Consider the following 20,210-nt stretch of genomic DNA (forward strand, 5'->3'; position numbering starts at 1 on the left):
CCTGCGGGCACCTGACAAACGTGGATTTGCCTGTCGTGTGAATCGCCTATAACACATTCTTCATCATTTCTAGGAACTGGCCCCTGGCCGGTGAGAAGGCATCTTTTCCTGTAGATCTGATGAAGTAAAAAAAACCACTACAACACAGACAACCGTAGAGGTAGAAAGTGACTAGAAAATTTCTGATTTTCTACAGACTGGTTTTGTGTATCGTTTTGCATTCGCTTCCACGTGATTGTTAACGGCTAGAACATCTAGATAATAAATCCATAGACAACAGTCCCAAAGCCGTGTTGTCTTCTTGCAAGTGTATACGAGTGTGCCATATAGCGCATTCGGCATCATACACTGTACATACGTTGGAGTATCAGCTCTGCGTGCACGAGTTGCGTTCGGGGTACTCGAAGTGTATCTGATATTTGTCACTGTTTAAACATTCGCACCGTGCAACTACAAATGCCTAAAGTGTACTGTAAATAAACAAATTTTCGGCAGCTATTTAATTAATTTCAGCTATATTCGGCACCGACCCAAAATGCCTAAATTAAAACGCCGATGAAATTTTTCACAGCATCTGTCGCACTATACAATGCCCTCTACCCCACGCCGAAAATAAATCGCCGCCGAAATGTCAAAAATCGGGAAGTGCCGAAGTTTTGTATATTTACAGTATATGATAATGTGTATAATTTTCTTCGTTTTTTTGTGATAGCTCGGAGAATCCACTTGTCCAGGCATGAAGGCAGCAATGCCTGTTCGTTCTGGCGAGGTAAAAATATACCAACCAACCAAGCACCCAACTATGTGCCAGCGTGTTAGCAAACGCAAAGATTAGATAAAATCTCTGCAGATCTACATGTAATTGACTTCGAGTACACACTTGAGATCACAATAGAGAATACGAGAATGCGTCTACAAAGTACAGACCAATGCGACCATGAAAACCTGTTATTTTTTAAACTTTGTTCGCGCGCAATGTTGCAGAGAAGGACGATCTTCGCAGCGCACCACATCATAAAATAGAACAGAACGATTCCCGAACGGTCATTTCTCTCTATCTCTCTCTCTCTCTCTCTGGATACACAGTGCCTCTGTGGGAAAGCGAAGACTTCTTAGTCGCCATCATGCGCGTCCAGGAGTTGTTCCTTTGTATTTCTATGGTTGTCTGGCCAGTATGCAGCGGCGCGAACGTGGTCGAAGAACGGCCAACTAAATCCAGCTCTCATTCGCCCGAAGGTATGTTCATGGTGATGTATGTAAATCTTAGCTTTTAGAGAACCGGGATTGATTTGGAATAATTGCACCATCCCAAGTCAGGCTTTCCATAATACTGCGACCGTGGTTAGCCAAATTTTCCACTGTCACCTTCTCCTTGCAGCCTCCATCGACAACCAGAACTCCTTCGACTGCATGCAGGCATGGCTCTCTTTAGCAGGGGCTAGCAGCTCGAAGGTCGCAAGGATCGCATCCTCAGCGCAATTCAGACATGCCCGCTTGGACGAAGCCAAGATCAAGCGCTATGACACATTCCTGCTTGGGATTCTGCTCGGTTTTGACGTTGACCTAGCGAACAAGACCAAGAACTGTGTCCGTAAGCCTTGTGAATACAGCTGCATGAATAGAACCTTGTGACATAATATTTAGATGGTGGTCATTGAGTTGTTAGGCTGTAGGCATGGCTACGTTTGGCGGTGACATAAACACTAGCTAATTTATCGGTAGGTAAAGTTCAAAAAGTTGTTGCTCGTTTTCATCTCCGTTGTACCAGCCCTCTCTTTTGGTTTCAAAATCCAGTCCGTGTTGGGTTCAACATCGAGTTTTTTTTAACTAGTTTCCAGATATCCGTTAGTGGTGCAAGCGAATACCTCTGCATGGTCGTTGTAGACCGCAAAGGAAACCTACTTGCTAGATGTTGCGCGAACCCAGGGAGATGGCGAAGCCCACATTTTCTGGTTTTCTCAGGCATGTTCTCGACACTGAACCTTTTCTTTCATTCAACATTGCACTGCAAAATCGTTTCCATCAGTTTGAATAAAATGCATGATGACCTAGGCAAAAAGCATAGCGAGGGCCCTGAGCTTTCAACTTTCAAGTTCTCTCGTTTTTGTTTACTTCACAAAGTCAAACGAGATCGTAGCCGTGTAGTATTATGATAGCGAAGCGGATGGGCTCTGAAGGTAAACCCGGATAAAACAGATATAAAAACAGAAATTACCGTTCTGGGCCGATCCCTGGACAGGGTTGCGGAACAGTGGCGCACCACCAAGAAGCTCGGCTCACTCCTCGGGGATAGCGAGGATGTCTCTCGGAGGAAACAACTAGCCGCTGCAGTGTTTCGATCGCTCTGGTCATTATGGAGCCGGCGCAGTACCGTTGGAGAAGAACTGAGTCTTCGTCTCTACAATGCGTTTGTACTACCAGTGCTAGTATACAACGCCGGCACATGGGGACTCACGGCAGCTGCCGAGGGTGGACTCGACGCATTCCACCGCGGCCAGCTCCGTTCACTGATCGGCCTTGTCTAGCCGCAGAAGATCGCAACAACAACACTCTACGACAGGTGCAAGGCAGAGCCGATCAGCCGCATCATCAACAGAGCTCGGTGGAGGCTATTTGGCCATATCCTTCGACTTTCCAGTGATGCCCCCGCTGTCCTAAGCATGGTCAGGTACTTTCAATGTGATGACTACAAGTGGAGAGGCCGCTCTCGCAGAACCCTGCCGGTGAAGCTCGACGACGACCTCCACAGAGCTGCGTGCGGGCGATTGCAGAGCCTGGAAGATCTGGAGCGCCTATCAGACGTAGCTGCAGTTCGAAGCGAATGGAGGCAGCTACTGGATATGATCTGCAAGTAGAGGTTGCGGCGATGAAACCGCGCCGTCACCTTTTTCCCAGATCACTGAAATATCGCTCAATACACTTTAAACATTCTATACACAAAGGATTTACAGCTACGTTTGTGCTTGTTGTCTTTATGTCTCCTATATCAACTGCTTCTCTTACCATGTCCAGCATAAGCGAACGTGTCGACTGTGTTTGTGCATGTGCGACTTGCACTTGCACTGTTGACGCTGCCGCGGGAATGCATATAATAATAATAATAATAAGCGTGGGAAGAGAGAGGGGGATGACATTAATTTGTATTTATTAAGTAAATATTACGACGTACATAACATGTCATCATCCTCTCCCTGCCTTTAGTCTTGTTAGTGACGCATTCTATTATAATTTCAATATTTTTCACTAGGAGCAGAAGCAAAGGCAGAAGACTAAAAGCAGAAATGTGTCCGTATGCAATCTCTTTCAAAGATATCTCTTCCCTGGAATTGAAGATACAGTGTAATCTGGTTTCCGGATTCTTGCAGGTGGGCATTCCAGGTGTCCTGGGGGCACTTCAGCAACTCAGCATCCATGTTCTGACGGTGGAACGTGCTCGTACAGTGACGTGTTCCAGAGAGCTGTGTGCCAGTGCCCGGCAGGGATCACAGGAGTTCAGTGCAGAACCGGTTAGTTGTAGTCATAAAACAAAGAATAACTAAAGACAGCATGGACAGATCATATCAAGATGTACATGTATTTCAAGTGGAAGATAGCTGTTTTTTTATTGTATACTCTGTTGTCTTCTCCCTTCTGACCAGTAGGGTGTGCACTCAGTAAAAAATAAATAAAAAGTAAAAAGATGTTAGGGTATAGGGCTTGAAAGTGCTACGTCACAGCATAGCAACAATTTCAAAAATTCAAAAAATGGATCCACTTGGATCCAGTTTTTGTATGGATCCAAGCACATTTCAAGCGGTCTTACCCACAGCATGGTGATGTAGCCAGTGAAACTGACTGATTTGGCTAGTTGGGGCGGGGTTACAACTGGTGGCGAAATAAAAGTCACACCTGCATGCGACATGAGTGGGTTGCTATGCACCCACATACTTAGGCAATAGCAAAGTCACACCTTAGTGGATCCAAAAATAGAAATCTGATGTCAACTTACTACTCCCTGGCCGTTTTGACGTCATCACTTTCAAGCCCTATTGTAAAGGAGGTACATGTACATCTTATGGAGTGGATGGAACTGATGAACTCCTCACGAGGACTACCCTCTTGTCACGAGGACTACCCTCTTGTGTCATTCAAGTGTTGGAATGTGCCTCTTGGGTTCACCTGGCAATCTACATCTCGTGGCACTGACTTGACAAATGTTTGTCGACTTCAAAAATATCTTGCACTACGGTCATATCGCAAATGTTGAACTCGCATGGTGAGCCAATAATATTATAGTTATGATGAAGAAAGGAAAAGGACAAAATGTTACGAGTTATCACAAACTGTCCACCAACGTAACTAGATCCTCTACAGTCAGCGAGTGCAACAAAATGACACAAAACTGACAAGAAGTATTGAGATACTCGGCGACCTGACACCGAGCTCCAACACTTCTCCAAGGCGCAAACCAACAAGTCCTTAACGTTTGGCATTATTTGTTGCCGTGATCCGTAGCTCGTGCTCTTCTTCGTTGCGTTTTCCTTCCCCTCTTGGACCTTTACGAACCTGAGCCTTTCAAGTTGGAACGTAGTTGGCGTTCGCCTTGGAGAAGTGTTGGAGCTAGGTGTCAGGTCGCCGAATGTCTCAGTACTCCTTGTCAGTTTTGTGCCATTTTGCCGCACTCGCAGACTGTATAATATCTGGTTACGTTGGTGGACAGTTTGTCATAACTCGTAACATGTTGTTTTTTTCCATTCTTCATCATATCGTAAATGAATAATCTTTATACCAGTACATGTGTGATGTTTGGTTGTATTGTTTCTCTCTACTACTCGCAGATATTGACGAGTGTCGGTCTAGAGAGTTGAACGACTGTGCGTCTGATGACGTAGCTGATTGCTTCAATTCCCATGGCTCCTATCTGTGTGGATGCCGAGTAGGCTATACTGGGGATGGCAGGCATTGCGAGGGTACGTCATTAAATTTTAACCAAAAATTCAACAAAAACTCCCACCACGCTGTACATTGTTCACACTGCACGAAACCAGCTAGTGACACGTGGAAAATAATATCTAAGACGACTTTTTCTTTTCCCGACTCGAAGCCCCAATTCTCGATCCAGTTAATTAAAGTCGATATCCGAACATCACGCACCGGCACTTAAATTGGTTATGGAAAACAGCTGATCGACATTAGTGTTCATCACTCTGTTCTAGAGACTCCCATGGATTGTCGCTATAGCTAAGCAGTCAAAATTAATATTTCTCCATGTTTAAGTCTTTAGGGCTATACGTATCTAATATTGACTGAGTACGAGGTCAATATAGGAAATAAAAGCCGAGTAAAAGACCGAGGCGAAGCCGAGGTCTTTTACGAGGTTTTTATTTCCTATACTGACCAAGTACGAAGTCAATATTAGATTTATCACGACAAACAGTCCGTTTTTCAAATTCCAGAACGACAACCTCATGATTCCCGGTTTTATGATTGCACAACCGTTGCACCACCACCTACTCACGCAGTGACAATGCTGCACTAGGCACCGTTCAACTGCGCAACCCCTAAGCAGTCAAATATAAGCAGTCAATATAGCCCTAAGGAGTGAAATATGCAGGAATATTTGACTGCTTAGGTGTGGCAAAAACCTATGTGAGTCAATACTAAGGGAGTGATAAGTATATTTATATGTATATTGACTGCTTGTATTTGACATCTTATGACGTTGTGTGATGCGCAGTTTTACGGTGCCTTGTAGTGCATAGTCACTGCATGAGTAGGTGCGGGTGCAGCGGTTGTGTGATCATAAAACCGGCATTCATGATGTTATCGCCTGGGATTTGAAATACGGACTGTTTGTCGCGATAAATCTAATATTGACTACATACGTGGTCATGAAATAAAAACCTCGTGAAAGACCTCGGATACGCTGCGGTATTTTAATCGGCTTTTATTTCCTATATTGACCTCGTACTCAGTCAATATTAGATACGAATGTTGTTAGCTGTTCAATTACACGATTATAATTACATGTAATATTCTTTAAGTGACATGTGACATAAGGCTCAGTTCATTGCACTGACGATATTCCTCTTTATTGGTATCTCCAATAATAACTTTTACTCCCATCAAGGCTTGCCTTTTACATGTAAGTTCCATTAAAATAATTCTTGTCTTCTCTCCACTTTGATTCACAGACCAGGATGAGTGTGGATCGATCACACACGGCTGTCATGAACAGGCAGTCTGCAATAACACGATCGGGACGTACAGCTGCGCCTGCGGCAGTGGTTACCTAGGCGATGGAAGATCTTGTAAAGGTGAGTACAGTACGTTACAGTGGAACTCAATTGTCACTGTACGTGTGCGTGTGTGTGTGTGTGTGTGCGTGTGTATGTGTGTGTGTGTGTGTGTGTGCGTGTGTGTGTGTGTGTGTGTGTGTGTGTGCGTGTGTGTGTGTGTGTGTTTGCAGAGACCTGAGAGGCACACCACGTGACTGCTTTCTAGACTGCTTCTTTCGCCAAGCTTCCCCCTTCTTTTATCTCTGATATTGCTGACCCACCCAAGTTGGGTGGTGTGTTACTTTGCTGCTTCGAATTGTAGTCAGACCGCATTGTCATGTTATTAACTAGCCTCGTCATCGCCCTGTAACAGTCGGCATTCTTTTTTTGCGCGGGACTTAGCTTGTGCACATTTTCGATGCGCTCACCTTCCCCTTTTCGGTCCTACGTAACCATGAGCTGGGCTCTCATTTATCTTTGCGTGCTTGCTTGCTTGTATTGCTGAGGGAACATATGCTGGTTTGTATTCGTGGGTCCCCATGGTGCATGGGCCACGCGTACTCATCCGGCGGATATGTGTAAATAATAATAATAATAATAATAATAATAACCATGAACCTTCCAAGTTGGAAGGCTATTGGTTTGCACACTGGAGATGTGTTGGAGCTAGGTCTCGGGTCGCTGAATGTCTCAGTAGCCTGTCAGTTTTGTGCCATAGTATCGCACTTTCTGACCGTTTATCATCTTGTTCTCTTTTTTTACATTTTATTACTGGCTCATTATCCGAGTTTAAATATACATGTATTTTTTCTGATTTCTTCTCCAGGGTATGATTTATTGCATTTTAATACATTGTGTTGATTTTTGCCCGTACAAGAGGTGTAAAAACCATTATGATCTACATGTACTTAATAATAATAATAATAGTTACAGTTCGCATGTCACTCATGGAAGGACCCATAGGCTTAACGGATCTATCAACGAAATCCAGGCAGAAGAGCCAACAAAAGGCATCTCATTATTGTTAGAACGTATCGCAGTAAAAACAACTACGCAAGCGCATCACATTTTTCCACAAGCATCAACCATTTTTTCTTGTATAGAGCCAGTTGAAAACAGGCGGAAATATCAATATTGGCGTGCTTTAGATCATTTTTAATACTGTCAATCCATCTGAGATGGGGTCGGCCACGTGGGCGCTTAATGTCCAGGGCATTAATTGCCATCTCCAGTGCTTGGTAGGACGCTGAGTCACGTCCTTCGCGAACAACATCGCCCAGCCAGAGCAGCCGACGTCTGCGACAGGTAGTGCTGACTGGGTCTGTTCGCGTTGAGGAATACACCGTAGCATTTGACATGTGGTTAGGGTACACAACACCAAGCAGGTAGCGCAATTTTATTAGGTTCCATGCGTCCAGCCGATTACTGAGTTGTTGTGTCAGTGCCCACAGTCCGCAGTTATACAACAGGATAGGCAGAATGAGGGCAGAGAACATACAAAGTCTGGAGCTCAGTTTATGACGTTTCCACGAAATGGAGCTGAATGCTCTATTCGCAGCACCTATTATTGCCTGAATGTCCTCTGCGGACCCTAAGAAAGAGCCAAGCAGCTTGACTGATCGCCAAGAGGAGTCGGCTTTAGTTACTGTAATATCTTGTGTTTTCTGAATATTTAACATTAGGTTCTCTTCTTTGAATTTTTCACTTGATTTCTCCACCATCTCCTCGACTTCTCGCCTCTCCGTGTCATGGATTGTTGTGTCGTCTGTATATTGGGTGGGTGGTGCTTGTAAAGATAAGTGCGATAGCATAGGATCAAGGTGGCGCATGGTTCCCTCAGAATACACATTGTACATGATGAGAGAGAGCGGATCCCCTGCACTACTCCAATATTTGTAGCCAATGCTTTGCCTAAATGAGAACTGAGCTTCACTCTCACCGTCGTGTCCGAGATCAGAGTGGCAACGACATCAGTGGCAGCTCCAGAGTCTGAAAACCGCGCCAACGCCGTCTCACGGACAATTGTTTGTTTGTTTAGCTTGTTTGTATTAGAGTGGTTTAGAGTAGACAATGGTATCAAATGCTCCGCTGAAGTCTAATAGTGCGGCAGAGTATTTCCAGTCACCAAGTAGTGCACGTTCGCACATGACACGAGTATGGAAACTCCATCAGCCGTGGAGCGTGTGGGTGTAAAGTCTGCCTGACTTTCACGCACATATGAGGTGGTAACCTTAGGTTGTTGTGAACGCCTGGTGATGATGCGGGTCAGCACCTTGCGAACAACTGATAGCAGCATGACCGGTCTGTAACTTTTCGGTGCACCCATAGGTTTTCCTCGCTTGTATACGGGCACCAGGAGGCCACAACTAAGGTCACGTGGGCAATAGTGGAGTTTCTTAAAGGGGAAGTTAAGGTAAAAATTAAAATTTCACCAGTTGTAGTCTTCGGGGTGCTGAGTCGTATGGTCTTGGTCCGAGAAAGCTGAGACGCTCCCTTCCTACTTGAATCCCAATCGAACTCGCGCACTTCCACCGAAACTGGGTGACTGCGCCCTACTAGATGGGGATTTGTATGCAAAATGTCACTAAAAGCGCCACTTCGTTCTTATAAAAGCACGGATGACCGTGATTGGCCCATATGTTGTAGTCGTTTGGACGCTGAGTCGACTGGTTTTGGTCCGAAAAGGCTGCGATGCAGCATTCCTCCTTTATTCCCAATCGAACATGGTTGAACAAGTGGTCACGTGCTCCTGGGCGCCCAAATCACCTGGTCACCACGCCAGCAGGCGACACCCTTCACACCAAGGTTCAACTCGAGTTCAACTCGAGTGACAGGACTGCCCCCAAAAAAGGTCAAACAGGCTAGTCAGTTGTACCCTGCAGGCACGGTGACCAGGTGACTGGTGTACGCAGGAGCACTGACTACTTGTTCAACCATGTTCGATTGGGAATAAAGGAGGAACGCTGCATCGCAGCCGTTTCGGACCAAAACCAGTCGACTCAGCGTCCCAAAGACTACAACATAAGGGCCAATCGCGGTCATCCGTGCTTTTATAGGAACGAAATGGCGCTTTTAGTGACATTTTGCATACAAATCCCCATCTCGTAGGGCGCAGTCACCCAGTTTCGGTGGAAGTGCGCGAGTTCGATTGGGATTCAAGTAGGAAGGGAGCGTCTCAGCTTTCTCGGACCAAAACCATTCGACTCAGCACCCCGAATACCACAACTGTTGAAATTTTAATTTTTGCCTTAACTTCCCCTTTAAGAGAGCATGTCTGAGAATACCAAAGTATGTGTGCAAGTGGATCTCTCCGATTTCGCTCAAAATTTGTAGGTAGGTTCTCTTTGGGGTGTGGATCGATTGTGCAAAGCCCTTGAAAAAGTTTCTGAAGGGAACCTTGAAATTTGCATACCCCTCAAAAATGGCCGAAATATCACATTATTTATAGGTGTAGAAACGAGTCACGCCGCAGCGTATACGAACAAGCTATGAACAAAACTCCATCAAGCCACCATTGCCTCACCTTAGAAGAGTTCCTGGAGCAGTACCGCTTAGCCACGCCAGGATCCCAGAAGACGAAGTCCATCACCCCCTGACGCCACAAATGATCATCTTAAAAAGAGCCGATTTACAAGCGCTGGAAGAAACAGCCAGCTACATCCTCAATTGGCCAGAACTATACACCGGCAGATAGTAGAACACCTCTTCTAGCGCTGAGGACATGTCCCCCATTTTCCTTTTGGCGTTTTCTTGAAAAAACTATTTTGAATTTTTCCACTCGACCATGCTGAAATACGGCCAAAGTCATACCTGCGCAGGAAAGCTCGCCCCTCCGTGACGTCACCTCAGAAATTTCTACTCCAACACTACTCCCAAGGCCGCAGAACAAAGTGTATTGTTGGCTCTGACAAGGAAAAGTAGCGGTGATCACTTGTCACTCCAAACGACAAGCTTCTCCTTGCGCCACCAATAATTTTTGTGCGACTGTTGATGCAAACGTGACTGAAGGCCTGAGCGCAATTCTTGAATTTTACTAAAAGAGGCACGGTGAAATCACGTGCCTTGTGACGCAAGAATGCCCAGTCGCGTGGATCACGGCTCACAGAGATTTCAGAGTCACCTTCGTCAAGTGCGCTTGTTACTGGCCTCGAACGCCCGTTGGTCTGGAAGTGATCACACCTGTGTTGTTACTGCGCTCAAGAACACGCTGACCGTGTTGTAGGCCTACGAATCGGGACTTTCCCATATGGCCATGTAGGTCAAAGACCAGTGAAATGAAGAAGAAATCACATTCTTTATGACGTAAGAAATCCCTCATGCAGTTCACGCGACAAGTTCGTGCAGCCAGTGCTGCTCGCGTGCCAGCCAACACAAAGTGACCGAGCTAGCAGCTTTTGTCGAGCATCGACATGAAAACAAGGGACTTTTACTGTTGGACTGTGTTCGGGATTGAAGGAGGTAAGTTTGAAAGATGAATAACTCTGAGTCTCCAAGCTGTACGGGGGGGGGGGGGAATATTTCAACGGCTTGCTGCCATTGCAACACTCCTAGGACAGTTTGTGGGGGTTCTCCTCAGATCAAGCAGGAAATGCAGCTCATCTTACCTCTGCCATCATGGTCTGCTCCGAGTAGCGTTCCAGGCACGTTCGCGATCGATGACTGCGTGTCGTGATCCAGGAAGCGTCACCCTACGTCACAGAGCACGCGATCTTACCGTGCATCTTGCAATAAAATTCAAAAACTGCGCTCAGGACTTCAGTCACTTTTGCATCAACAGTCTAGTCGCACAAAATATTATTGGTGGCGCAAGGAGAAGCTTGTCGTTTGGAGCGACAAGTGATCACCGCTGCTTTTCCTTGTCAGAGCCAACAATACACTTTGTTCTGGGGCCTTGAGAGTGGTGTTTGAGTAGAAATTGCTGAGGAGACGTCGCGGAGGGGAGAACTTTCCGGCGCAGGTATGACTTTGGCCGTATTTCAGTATGGTCGAGTGGAAAAATTCAAAATTGTATATTTCAAGAAAACCCCAAAAGGAAGATGGGGGACATGTTCTCAGCGCTAGAAGAGGTGTTCTACTATCTGCCGGTGTATAGTTCTGGCCAATTGAGGACGTAGCTGGCGGTTTTTCCAGCGCTTGTAAAGTGGCTCTTTTCAAGACGATCATTTGTGGCGTCAGGGGGTGATGGACCTCGTCTTCTGGGATCCTGGCGTGGCTAAGCGGTACTGCTCCAGGATCTCTTCTAAGGTGAGGCAATGGTGGCTTGATGGAGTTTTGTTAATAGCTTGTTCGTATACGCTGTGGCGTGACTCGTTTCTAGACCCATAAATAATGTGATATTTCGGCCATTTTTGAGGGGTATGCAAATTTCAAGGTTCCCTTCAGAAACTTTACCAAGGGCATTGCACAATCGATCCACACCCCAAAGAGAACCTACCTACAAAATTTGAGCGAAATCGGAGAGATCCACTTGCACACATACTTTGGTATTCTCAGACATGCTCTCTTAATGGAGTTGAATTGGGTAGTCAGCCATGGAGTAATGACAGTCGAAGCCATACGCAGGAGTGTCGCACTGATCCCATCACATCCAACAGCGCCTCAGATTTTCTGGTGCATGATGGCCTTCCTAATCTCTTCGGAGGTAAATGGTTCGACTTCTGCCTTACTGTTAGGTTGTGCTGGGAAAAGCGTTGGTTGGTCGCTCCGGTAAAAATCTGAAGCGAAATGCTTGCCGAATTACTCCACATTCCAATGTACATTTGTGACATTTTCACCACTATCATTTGAGAATCGTACTGGGGAAGGTTAGTCAGGATTTCTTCTCTCTACTGTCGTGGAGTGCAGCTCAAGCAAGTGACATGTGCAAAGTACCTTGGAATACATTTGGACCAGGATCTTTCTTGGAGGACTCAAGTTGATTCTATGGTCACCAAACTTGCCAGTAAAATTGGTATTCTGTTCCGAAATCGACACAATATTCCGCTGACTTGCCGAGAAACCTTTGTAAAGTGCCTAGCGTTGCCAGATTTTCTATATGCATCAAATTGTTTTCTGCTGGCCTTTCCTTAATCCAGTTCGGCTTGAACGAATTCTAAAGCGAGCTTTGCGTTCAGTGTGCGATTCTGGTTTTTGTAGCCCATCAAGCCCTTTATTTGCGAGACTTGGTCTAGATCGTTTGGCATCCATGGGTTGCAAGAAATTACTGTATCTGACGTAGCGCTGTTTGGAAGGCCGCTGTAGTGCCACATTAAGTCAAATGTTCGAGCGTTCAAATAATGGTCTTGCAACGCGCAGCCTTGTATCACGCACTCTTAAGTTGCCCATGTTCAGAACTGCCTTTGCCCGTCATGGCGCTTCCTTCCAATGTGCTAAGCTGTGGAAGTACACCCTCTTTAGCTCGCTGTGTGGATAACTCCGCCCGTTTTAAGAAACTGTTACCCCAATGCCTTGCTTTTTCACGCTAGTACTTATGACTTTCAGCTATGCAAAATGCAAACATGATCACCTATCCAATGCCGGTAGTCTATTCTATTAATTATTCATATCTTTTTGCATCTTTCCCTCGAGTGGGTCTATTGTTATTAACAATTATCTGTTATAGTCACCACTATAAATAAAAATCCAATCCAATCCAATCCAATCCAAAAGTGCTTTTAGCAGTTTGATGGCATTGAAGTACGATCTTGCATCCGGGCGTAATGCGTCCACTGCCTCCGCTTTGTGCTGCCAATATAAGTCACCTTCGTTTCTGAGTAATGCTCCAATATGGTGAAGGATCTTGTTTCTATTTTGTGTTAGGCTGCGTTTACACGGAGACGAAATGAAACGAAACGAAACAGAACGAAAACGGGCTGGCCTCGAATCGTTTTCAAACCGTTTACACGAGAACGGCAAACCGTTTGGAACCGTTTACACGAAAACGGAAAACGGGCGATCAGGTTGGAGTTAGCACGTGGTGGCTTGGCGCAAGGGCGGGAAGTAACACATTAGTTGGAGTTGGTATGTGTTGTGGTCGCAAGGTTTGGGTATTTCCCGCGAAATATACTCCAGCACGGAATGATTTCCATGACCGCGCTCAGCTTCCAATCGTTTTCACTGTTTTCACCGTTTACACGAGAACGGAAACGTTTTGAAAACGTTTTAAAACACTTTGAAGTGCGCTTCCATTTCGTTCCGTTTAGGTATCGTTTTCGGGCGTTGTCGTGAAAACGATAGTAGTAAACGCAACGATTTCGTTCCGTTTTGGTCGTATTTTGTTGTCGTGTAAACGCAGCCTTTTTTCTTTCCGCTTTTTTGGATCTTTCTCCATATGTATCCGGCTGTGGATTTCGTTTTTTTAGTTGATAGCTCAATAACAGCAGGACTCGTACTTCTAGCAATCCTCTTCTGCGGCTTCTTTCTTCCAAATGCCTTTTCCGCTGCTGCATGGGTAGATAACACAAATCTCCCCCAGGTTTGGTCTAGCGTGGAAATATCTTCAGGTGTTTACGTCTGGCAACGTGCTTGCTATGGCATTTTTGAAGCTTTCAGCAGAGTCTTGTGTGGGTTCGTTGTACTTGATGAAACAGCGGTCGTTGGTTGCTTTATATGTTGTACACCGCCAGAATGTAAGTCGAAAATCTGCAATAAACGGATGGTGATCGGATCTTGTTGTGAATCCACCGTATGATCTGGCATTCAAAACGCTCACTGTGTTTGATCTTCGCATAATCACAAAATCAATCATGTTTTGGACAGGTTGGCCATCCCTGTGTACGAGCCCATCCAAGAACCATGTGGAACGATGCTGCATACGATGCTTGAACATAGTGTTGAATAAAATGAGATTTTGCTCTTCACACAGCTCAGTCAGTCTCTCACCGTTCGCGTTGCTTGATTCGTGCTTGGAGAAACATCCCACTGCGCCTCCTGAAGCAGGTCGGGCGCTCCCTACTTTTGCATTAAGGTCTCCCAATATCATAAAATCATCTCTTCTAATTACCTCCTGGGCAATACTTCGTAGTGCGGAGTAGAAGTCATCTGCTTCCTGAGGATGTGATGTCGAGCGTTGCAGCGTCGGAGCGTAGCAGCAGACCACCGTGAGGGAGTTGCTGTCACGTCGAGGTCCATTTCGGAGACGAACTGATATCATCCGTTCGGAGGTAAATTTGTACGACTCCACATTATCTATTAGTTTCTTGTTGATGAGAAGGCCAACTCCAGCTCTGGACGACGAGCCACCCGAACGATACAGAACATGTCCGTTGTCGTACTACACCGGCTCCGTTCAGCCAGGTCTCCGTCAGTCCGAGGAGGTCAAGCCTGTATTGTTCGAAATCTTGTATTATTGTAATTTCGGTGATGTGCCTTTTTCGGGAACGAGCGTTGAACGTTCCTGCTCTGAGGGAGGAGTCATTTTTACTGCGCTCCGTAAATATGGTTGCCTTCGGTTTATTCAAGTAACTCAAGTACCTCATCTAGTAGTAACTCGTCTGTCTGGAAACATTGTCAAGGAACTAAAGTTGGGGGCAATGTTCTGCGGTGGCTCGAAACCTACCTATCCTGCCGGGTCCAACAGGTCAGGGTTTCAGGTTCGCTGTCCCAACCGCTTGAAGTCTGTTCCGGTGTGCCACAGGGCTCAATACCTTTTCCTCTTCTCTTCTTGCTCTATGTAAATGTTAGGTTCAATGACTTAACGTGCTTTCCAAATACCTTCCTGTACGCCGATGATACTACTCTTGTGGCATCTGAACTTTCCCTGCCCATGGCGTGTAACTCTTTGCAGTCGGAAATTCGCTCAGTGGTTGAATGGATGCGTCTCTGGAAACTTCGACCTAATGCTGGAAAGACTGTCATATTGTCCATTCCACCTCATCCGCGTTCCGATCTTTCCTGCATCGACCAGTACCTATTCCACTTCCCTGACGACCGGACGCCCATCCCAATTGTCAGCCACCACAAACACCTTGGAGTCATCTTTGACTCAGGCATGAGTTGGTCCCACAATCTGGAGTATCTCGAGCGCCGAAAAAGGTCGGCTGTTGGTGTTCTATACAGCCACATGAGCCTTTTACCACTGGTCAGTCGTCGGGCTTTCTACGCCTCCTATATCTTACCCATAATGTTATACTGTAGCATTCTGTGGTGCAGTGCTGCAGCAGGAATGCTTGCGCAGCTTGAACTAATGCATCGCAGGATTTTGAGAGCGATATTTTGCTTCCCACTTGACACCCCATTAACAATTCTGTATTCCCAATGCAAAACCTGTCCTTTACAAGCCATAATTAACAGACTCTGCTGTAGATGTATCCATCAGATTAAACTGCTGAAGGCCCCAATGCATATTCAAAATGCGCTTAACTGGTTTAACTCTTCTTCGTCAAGTCGTAATAAACTAAGATTCCCTATTTCAAGAAATAACTCAATGAGTCGCTGGCCTGTTTTCATTAGCTATTGTCTCTGGGACTCGCTTCCCCAAAAAATGCAATCTTCTGAAAACATTTCTGCCTTTGTTCGTGATCTCTCGGACCATTTCCCATAAACGTTTAAACCTAATAATACAACTTGATTTGCAGCCCAATCTTTTCTTTTATTGTTGTTGCTCTGATTTACACTTGTTTTTCTTTCTTCTTCTTTTCTTCTTTCTTTTGCCATGGCTGGCTATAATCCCCCTCACCTCCTCCTTGATTGGCATTGGCCTTGAGTGTGTGCGTAATAATAATAATAATAATGATAATAATAAGTCTCTCGCAAGAGCGAGAGCTGCCGGGAGTTCAACCCGACAAACCAAATGTATATCTACTTAAAGTACAAGGCATTCCGAAAACCGAACAACACGCCACTGTATTTTAGCAAGAGATCGAACCACCCCCAATGTTCCTGAGAAACCTCCATAAGGCGATTGAGCGGAGGTATATCGGCCGATCAGCAGACGTTCGACGAGGTGGCGCCGTTATACCAGAACGCACTGAAATCTAGTGGATTCGCTTCAACGATTGAATACCAGGAGAAGGCGACACGTGCTGCAGGAAGGACCAGAAAGAACCGTAGGAGGAAAGTGATATGGTTCAACCCGCCTTTCAGCAAGAATGTAAGCACGTATGTGACGGCGACATTCTTGCGATTGGTGCAGAAGCACTTCCCTGCGAATTAGATGCTGCAAAATATCTTCAACAAAAAATAACGTCAAGGTTAGGTACAGTTGTATGCCCAACGTAACCGCAGTGATAAATGAGCATAACAAGATGCTACTTGAGCCGTGTAACTGCCGAGCTCAACCAGAGTGACCGCTGGACGGCCGATTCCAAGCGCAAGAGGTCATTTATGAAGCGCACATGGGGAAAGAAAACGAACAGAAAGTGTTCATTGGATCAACTGAGCCACCATTTAAGAAGCGACACTATAACCACAAGTCGGACATGAACATCTAGTCAAGGAGGAACACAACGGAGCTGTCCAAGCATGTATGGCGGCTAAAAGAGACGAACGCACCGTTCAACATCAAGTGGAGGATTGCTGAGCAAGCCAAAGGGTACAGCAACGTCAGCAAACGGTACAACCTATGCGTGACGGAGAAATTCCGCATCATCACCGCCAACAGGAGCACTCGCCTGAATAAGAGGAGCGAGTTAATCTGCAAATGCCGTCATGTCAACAAGTTTCAACTCAGCAGGGTAACGTGATGAACGACAAATACATGAGCCACGCCAGGCTGGGGGTGGCTGCTTTGCCCGTTGGGGTCGGGGAGGTGGCGGTCGGGGCCGGGTTCCGCGGGGCGCGGGAATGGTGAGCACACCCCAGGACTCATGGCTCACGCGCTTTGGCGGGTCTTGGCTTCTGTCGCAGGGCCTGCTGGAGAGCCGGGTCAGCCGGGTCACGCGCCCGGCTGGGGAACTGCACGACCTGGCTGAATAGATAACACCGGGTCCAGTCTGACCCGGCTGAAAAATGTCTCAAACTGACAATGGATTCCTAAAATACCGGTATTTCCCGACTCGCGGACCCCATCTGTAGCGCAACCGTACACACTACAGTCTACAAGCGACAGACTCGGCTAGGGTCAACTGGGGTCAACTGGTTCCAGCGCGATCTGGCCAGCGGCGAGCAGGAAGCCAGGACATTCAAAGTCGATGGGGCAGTCATGCAGTCAAAAGCGTATCTAATTACTTTGGCTATAGCTTTTGACACAGTTGCATTCATCCGACTGGTGATTTGGACGATGGAGCTCGCAGCGAAGAGAAAAAGAACTCACGCTTTCCAAGACTCTTGGAAGAAAGGTCGACCCTGGCTGGAATACGAGCATGCCAGTCTATCCATGTCATGTGCTTTGTGCAAGACTGGCCGAAATTTAAAAAAAACTTTGGAAATCCACCGCCGCTCGTGTTCCGGGAACACGAGCGGCGGTGGATTTGCTCGCGATGCGTGGTTGAAAGGTAAGAACTCACTGCTTCGAATTATCGGCATGCTGCTCTGCTCCTGGGTGCTGCAGGCACCCCCTAGTGCTCTATTATGTGAACATGTTCGTCCTGCTACTAGCACTAATTAGAAAACAGAATTCCAATTTTTCAAATTGTTAAATCAGAATCCAATGGAACTGCTTTGCATTCGTCACGTAATGTCGTTTACCTTCTACATTTGCAGACTTTGATAGTTCGCCTTGTTGTTCTCTAAACGATTTCCGGTAATAAATTCGCCTTTCTGTTTTCCTGCGTTTTGAGCAGGCTTTTTAGTTGTTTTTCTGCCGGATGATCTGACCCGGCTGGCCTGCATGCACCAGGTACACTCTGACCGGGCTGTGTTGAATGTCTAGAGCAGGCCCTGTGTCGCCGGTTTTCCGATGCCTTAGTGGGTGTGGTAGTCACCCCCTTGCCAGGCGTTAGTGTTTCCCACTACACACAATCCCCATCACCAATTTTACCACCCTAGGTCACAATGTGATGTGTAACAATGCAGCACAAATCTGTACTGATGTGTTGCCAGAGAATCGCGCTGTTTCTCTACCTAGGCTATACTCTATACTAGTACTCTCAACATCGTTTTCCTGTTATAATCACGCAGATTTTGTCACCCGTTTTCCTCGCGCTATTGAAATGTACCTCCATCACCTCTGCTTTCTTCTCTCAAGACCCTCCATATAATTATATTCTAGTGATTGTAAGTCTTGGTCATATGCTGTCTGATGAAATGTTTTCACACGAAACTCGGAGTTACAGCGGAAAGAGACTTGTTTGATTCATTGCTGTGTAATATTTGTATTGCCTATTTTACCCGTGTGCTGTCCAGCTGATCTGTGCAGTGCGTCCACTGACACAGAGCTCTGCCTGGCGATGCAGCTGCTGAAGAAGAATATAAAAGGTTTGGAACACGGATCCAAGCTAAGAGACAAACGGATGGACACTATTCTTTCCGAGCTACGCCAGTTTGCCTTCGCTCTGACTATGAATTATCACTCGCAGCAAGCTCAAATGCAAGTTAATCAAGCGGCTAACGATACACTTGCAAACCATGCAAAGGAGATCGAAGATATGAAGCATGCGATGAGGGACTTGTTTTTCTGGGTAAGTTCACATTGATAATCTATTTGATTAAGGCTAGTAGACGTGTTTTAGCCTGCATTTCCCAACTCAGAGGAACGTTGCAACTCCTTGCGGGACAGGTTTGGATTTCTTTCTTTTCTCATCTGTAGAGAAGCCTTTTAACGGGTTTTTGACATTGGTCTACATAGAAAAGGTTTAAGACGGAGAATATCAATCCCACCGCAGACCAAAATATCAACAAGTTCCATAGTAACTACAAATCTCAAGCTCCTCGCCGCCAATACCATCATTATGGACTCCGACATTCTTGAGCGAGTTTTCGGTATTTCTCTTGAAATGAATTAAAAGCAACCAGAACCAATGAAACAAAACAAAGTGGTACAAAGGTGGTGACCGTAACAACTTTGTGATAAATGTAGCGATGAATTTATGCACGAGGGAAGCTAAGATGAAGGAAAGGAGAGAAAGAGAAGGTGATAAGTGAGACAAGAGCATTTGCACTTGAAATAATATTCACCTAAATGTTTAGCAATCTTTTATTCGCTTCCATGTAATTGGGCGTATTGCCCGTTTGGTATTGCGAATTCAAATAAAAAGAACAACGACAACAACAGGAACTAAAATTTTGTCCTTGGCTCACCATCTGCGTACTTTCCCTTATCTTTCCTTTCCTTTTCTTTCTTTACTTGCAGCGAGAAGCGTGTCGGAATCGCAAATTGGGCTACAAGTACGAAAGCCTCTATCAGATTAATGACGAGCGAGATAATGGCCAGATTGCCACCATACAATTTACAAAGATGTTCAATGACACCTTTTTGAAGTTAACTCATTCCAGTAACGTTCGTACAGCTAGCTCTCCAAGTAAGATTGCTCGCTGGTTCTTTAAAATCAACGCAAATGAATGCGTCAAACCTGCAAAGATCGATATAATCATGTATCAAGGTTCTAGTGATAATACCCACATTCCCGCAGTACTAACAGGAGTGTGTGAGTCTACGGAATCAAGTGGCATTGCCATATCCGCTGGAGGGCACCACATTTCCGTCCATGTTGCATCGCCAAATGGAGGAGATGCGTTTAGCGGGTATGCTAGCACATCATTCCTTGAAGTTCAAGAGATTTGCCCATAGCTAACAACCTTAGAAGCGACAAATAACATGCAGCAGTTTGTCTTCTTCTCCAAACTCGGCTGCATGTTCTCCATGCTTCAACAAATCATTTCTGATTCTGTTGTCTCCATCCATCTTGTTAACAAAGTCTGCCATTTACTGGCATGCTCACTTGCGCACCCCGAATGTTGTCAGTCCTATTCAGCTTTTTTGTACCTTGCTAGTTATTCCCACGGGATACAGCTAAAAGGTTGTAGAGTTCATTTATATTGACCTTTACAATCCCGATTTATGTGTACAAAATGAAAGTGTCATCACCTTCAAACTCT

General features: G+C 45.7%; 1 protein-coding gene across 1 annotated transcript; it reads left to right on the forward strand.

Annotated features, from left to right (window-relative positions):
- Positions 1–1,057: 1,057 nt before the first annotated feature.
- Positions 1,058–20,198, forward strand: LOC135824863 (uncharacterized). The gene is made up of 7 exons (XM_065337588.1): positions 1,058–1,236; positions 1,379–1,591; positions 3,366–3,506; positions 4,818–4,949; positions 6,174–6,296; positions 18,519–18,793; positions 19,465–20,198. Exons 1-7 carry the CDS (start codon positions 1,125–1,127, stop codon positions 19,900–19,902), a joined length of 1,434 nt encoding a protein of 477 aa, XP_065193660.1. The 5' UTR covers positions 1,058–1,124; the 3' UTR covers positions 19,903–20,198.
- Positions 20,199–20,210: the final 12 nt, after the last annotated feature.

Source organism: Sycon ciliatum, chromosome 9 (assembly GCF_964019385.1).
Source record: "Sycon ciliatum chromosome 9, ocSycCili1.1, whole genome shotgun sequence".
Classification (NCBI taxonomy): Eukaryota; Metazoa; Porifera; class Calcarea; order Leucosolenida; family Sycettidae; genus Sycon; species Sycon ciliatum.

Excerpts from the sequence above, each read along its gene's own strand:
- LOC135824863 (XM_065337588.1), top strand. The coding sequence starts at position 1,125 with ATGCGCGTCCAGGAGTTGTTCCTTTGTATTTCTATGGTTGTCTGGCCA. Across the intron at positions 1,592-3,365 it reads CAAGACCAAGAACTGTGTCC|GTGGGCATTCCAGGTGTCCT; the intron begins GTAAGCCTTGTG and ends GGATTCTTGCAG. Across the intron at positions 3,507-4,817 it reads AGGAGTTCAGTGCAGAACCG|ATATTGACGAGTGTCGGTCT; the intron begins GTTAGTTGTAGT and ends TACTACTCGCAG.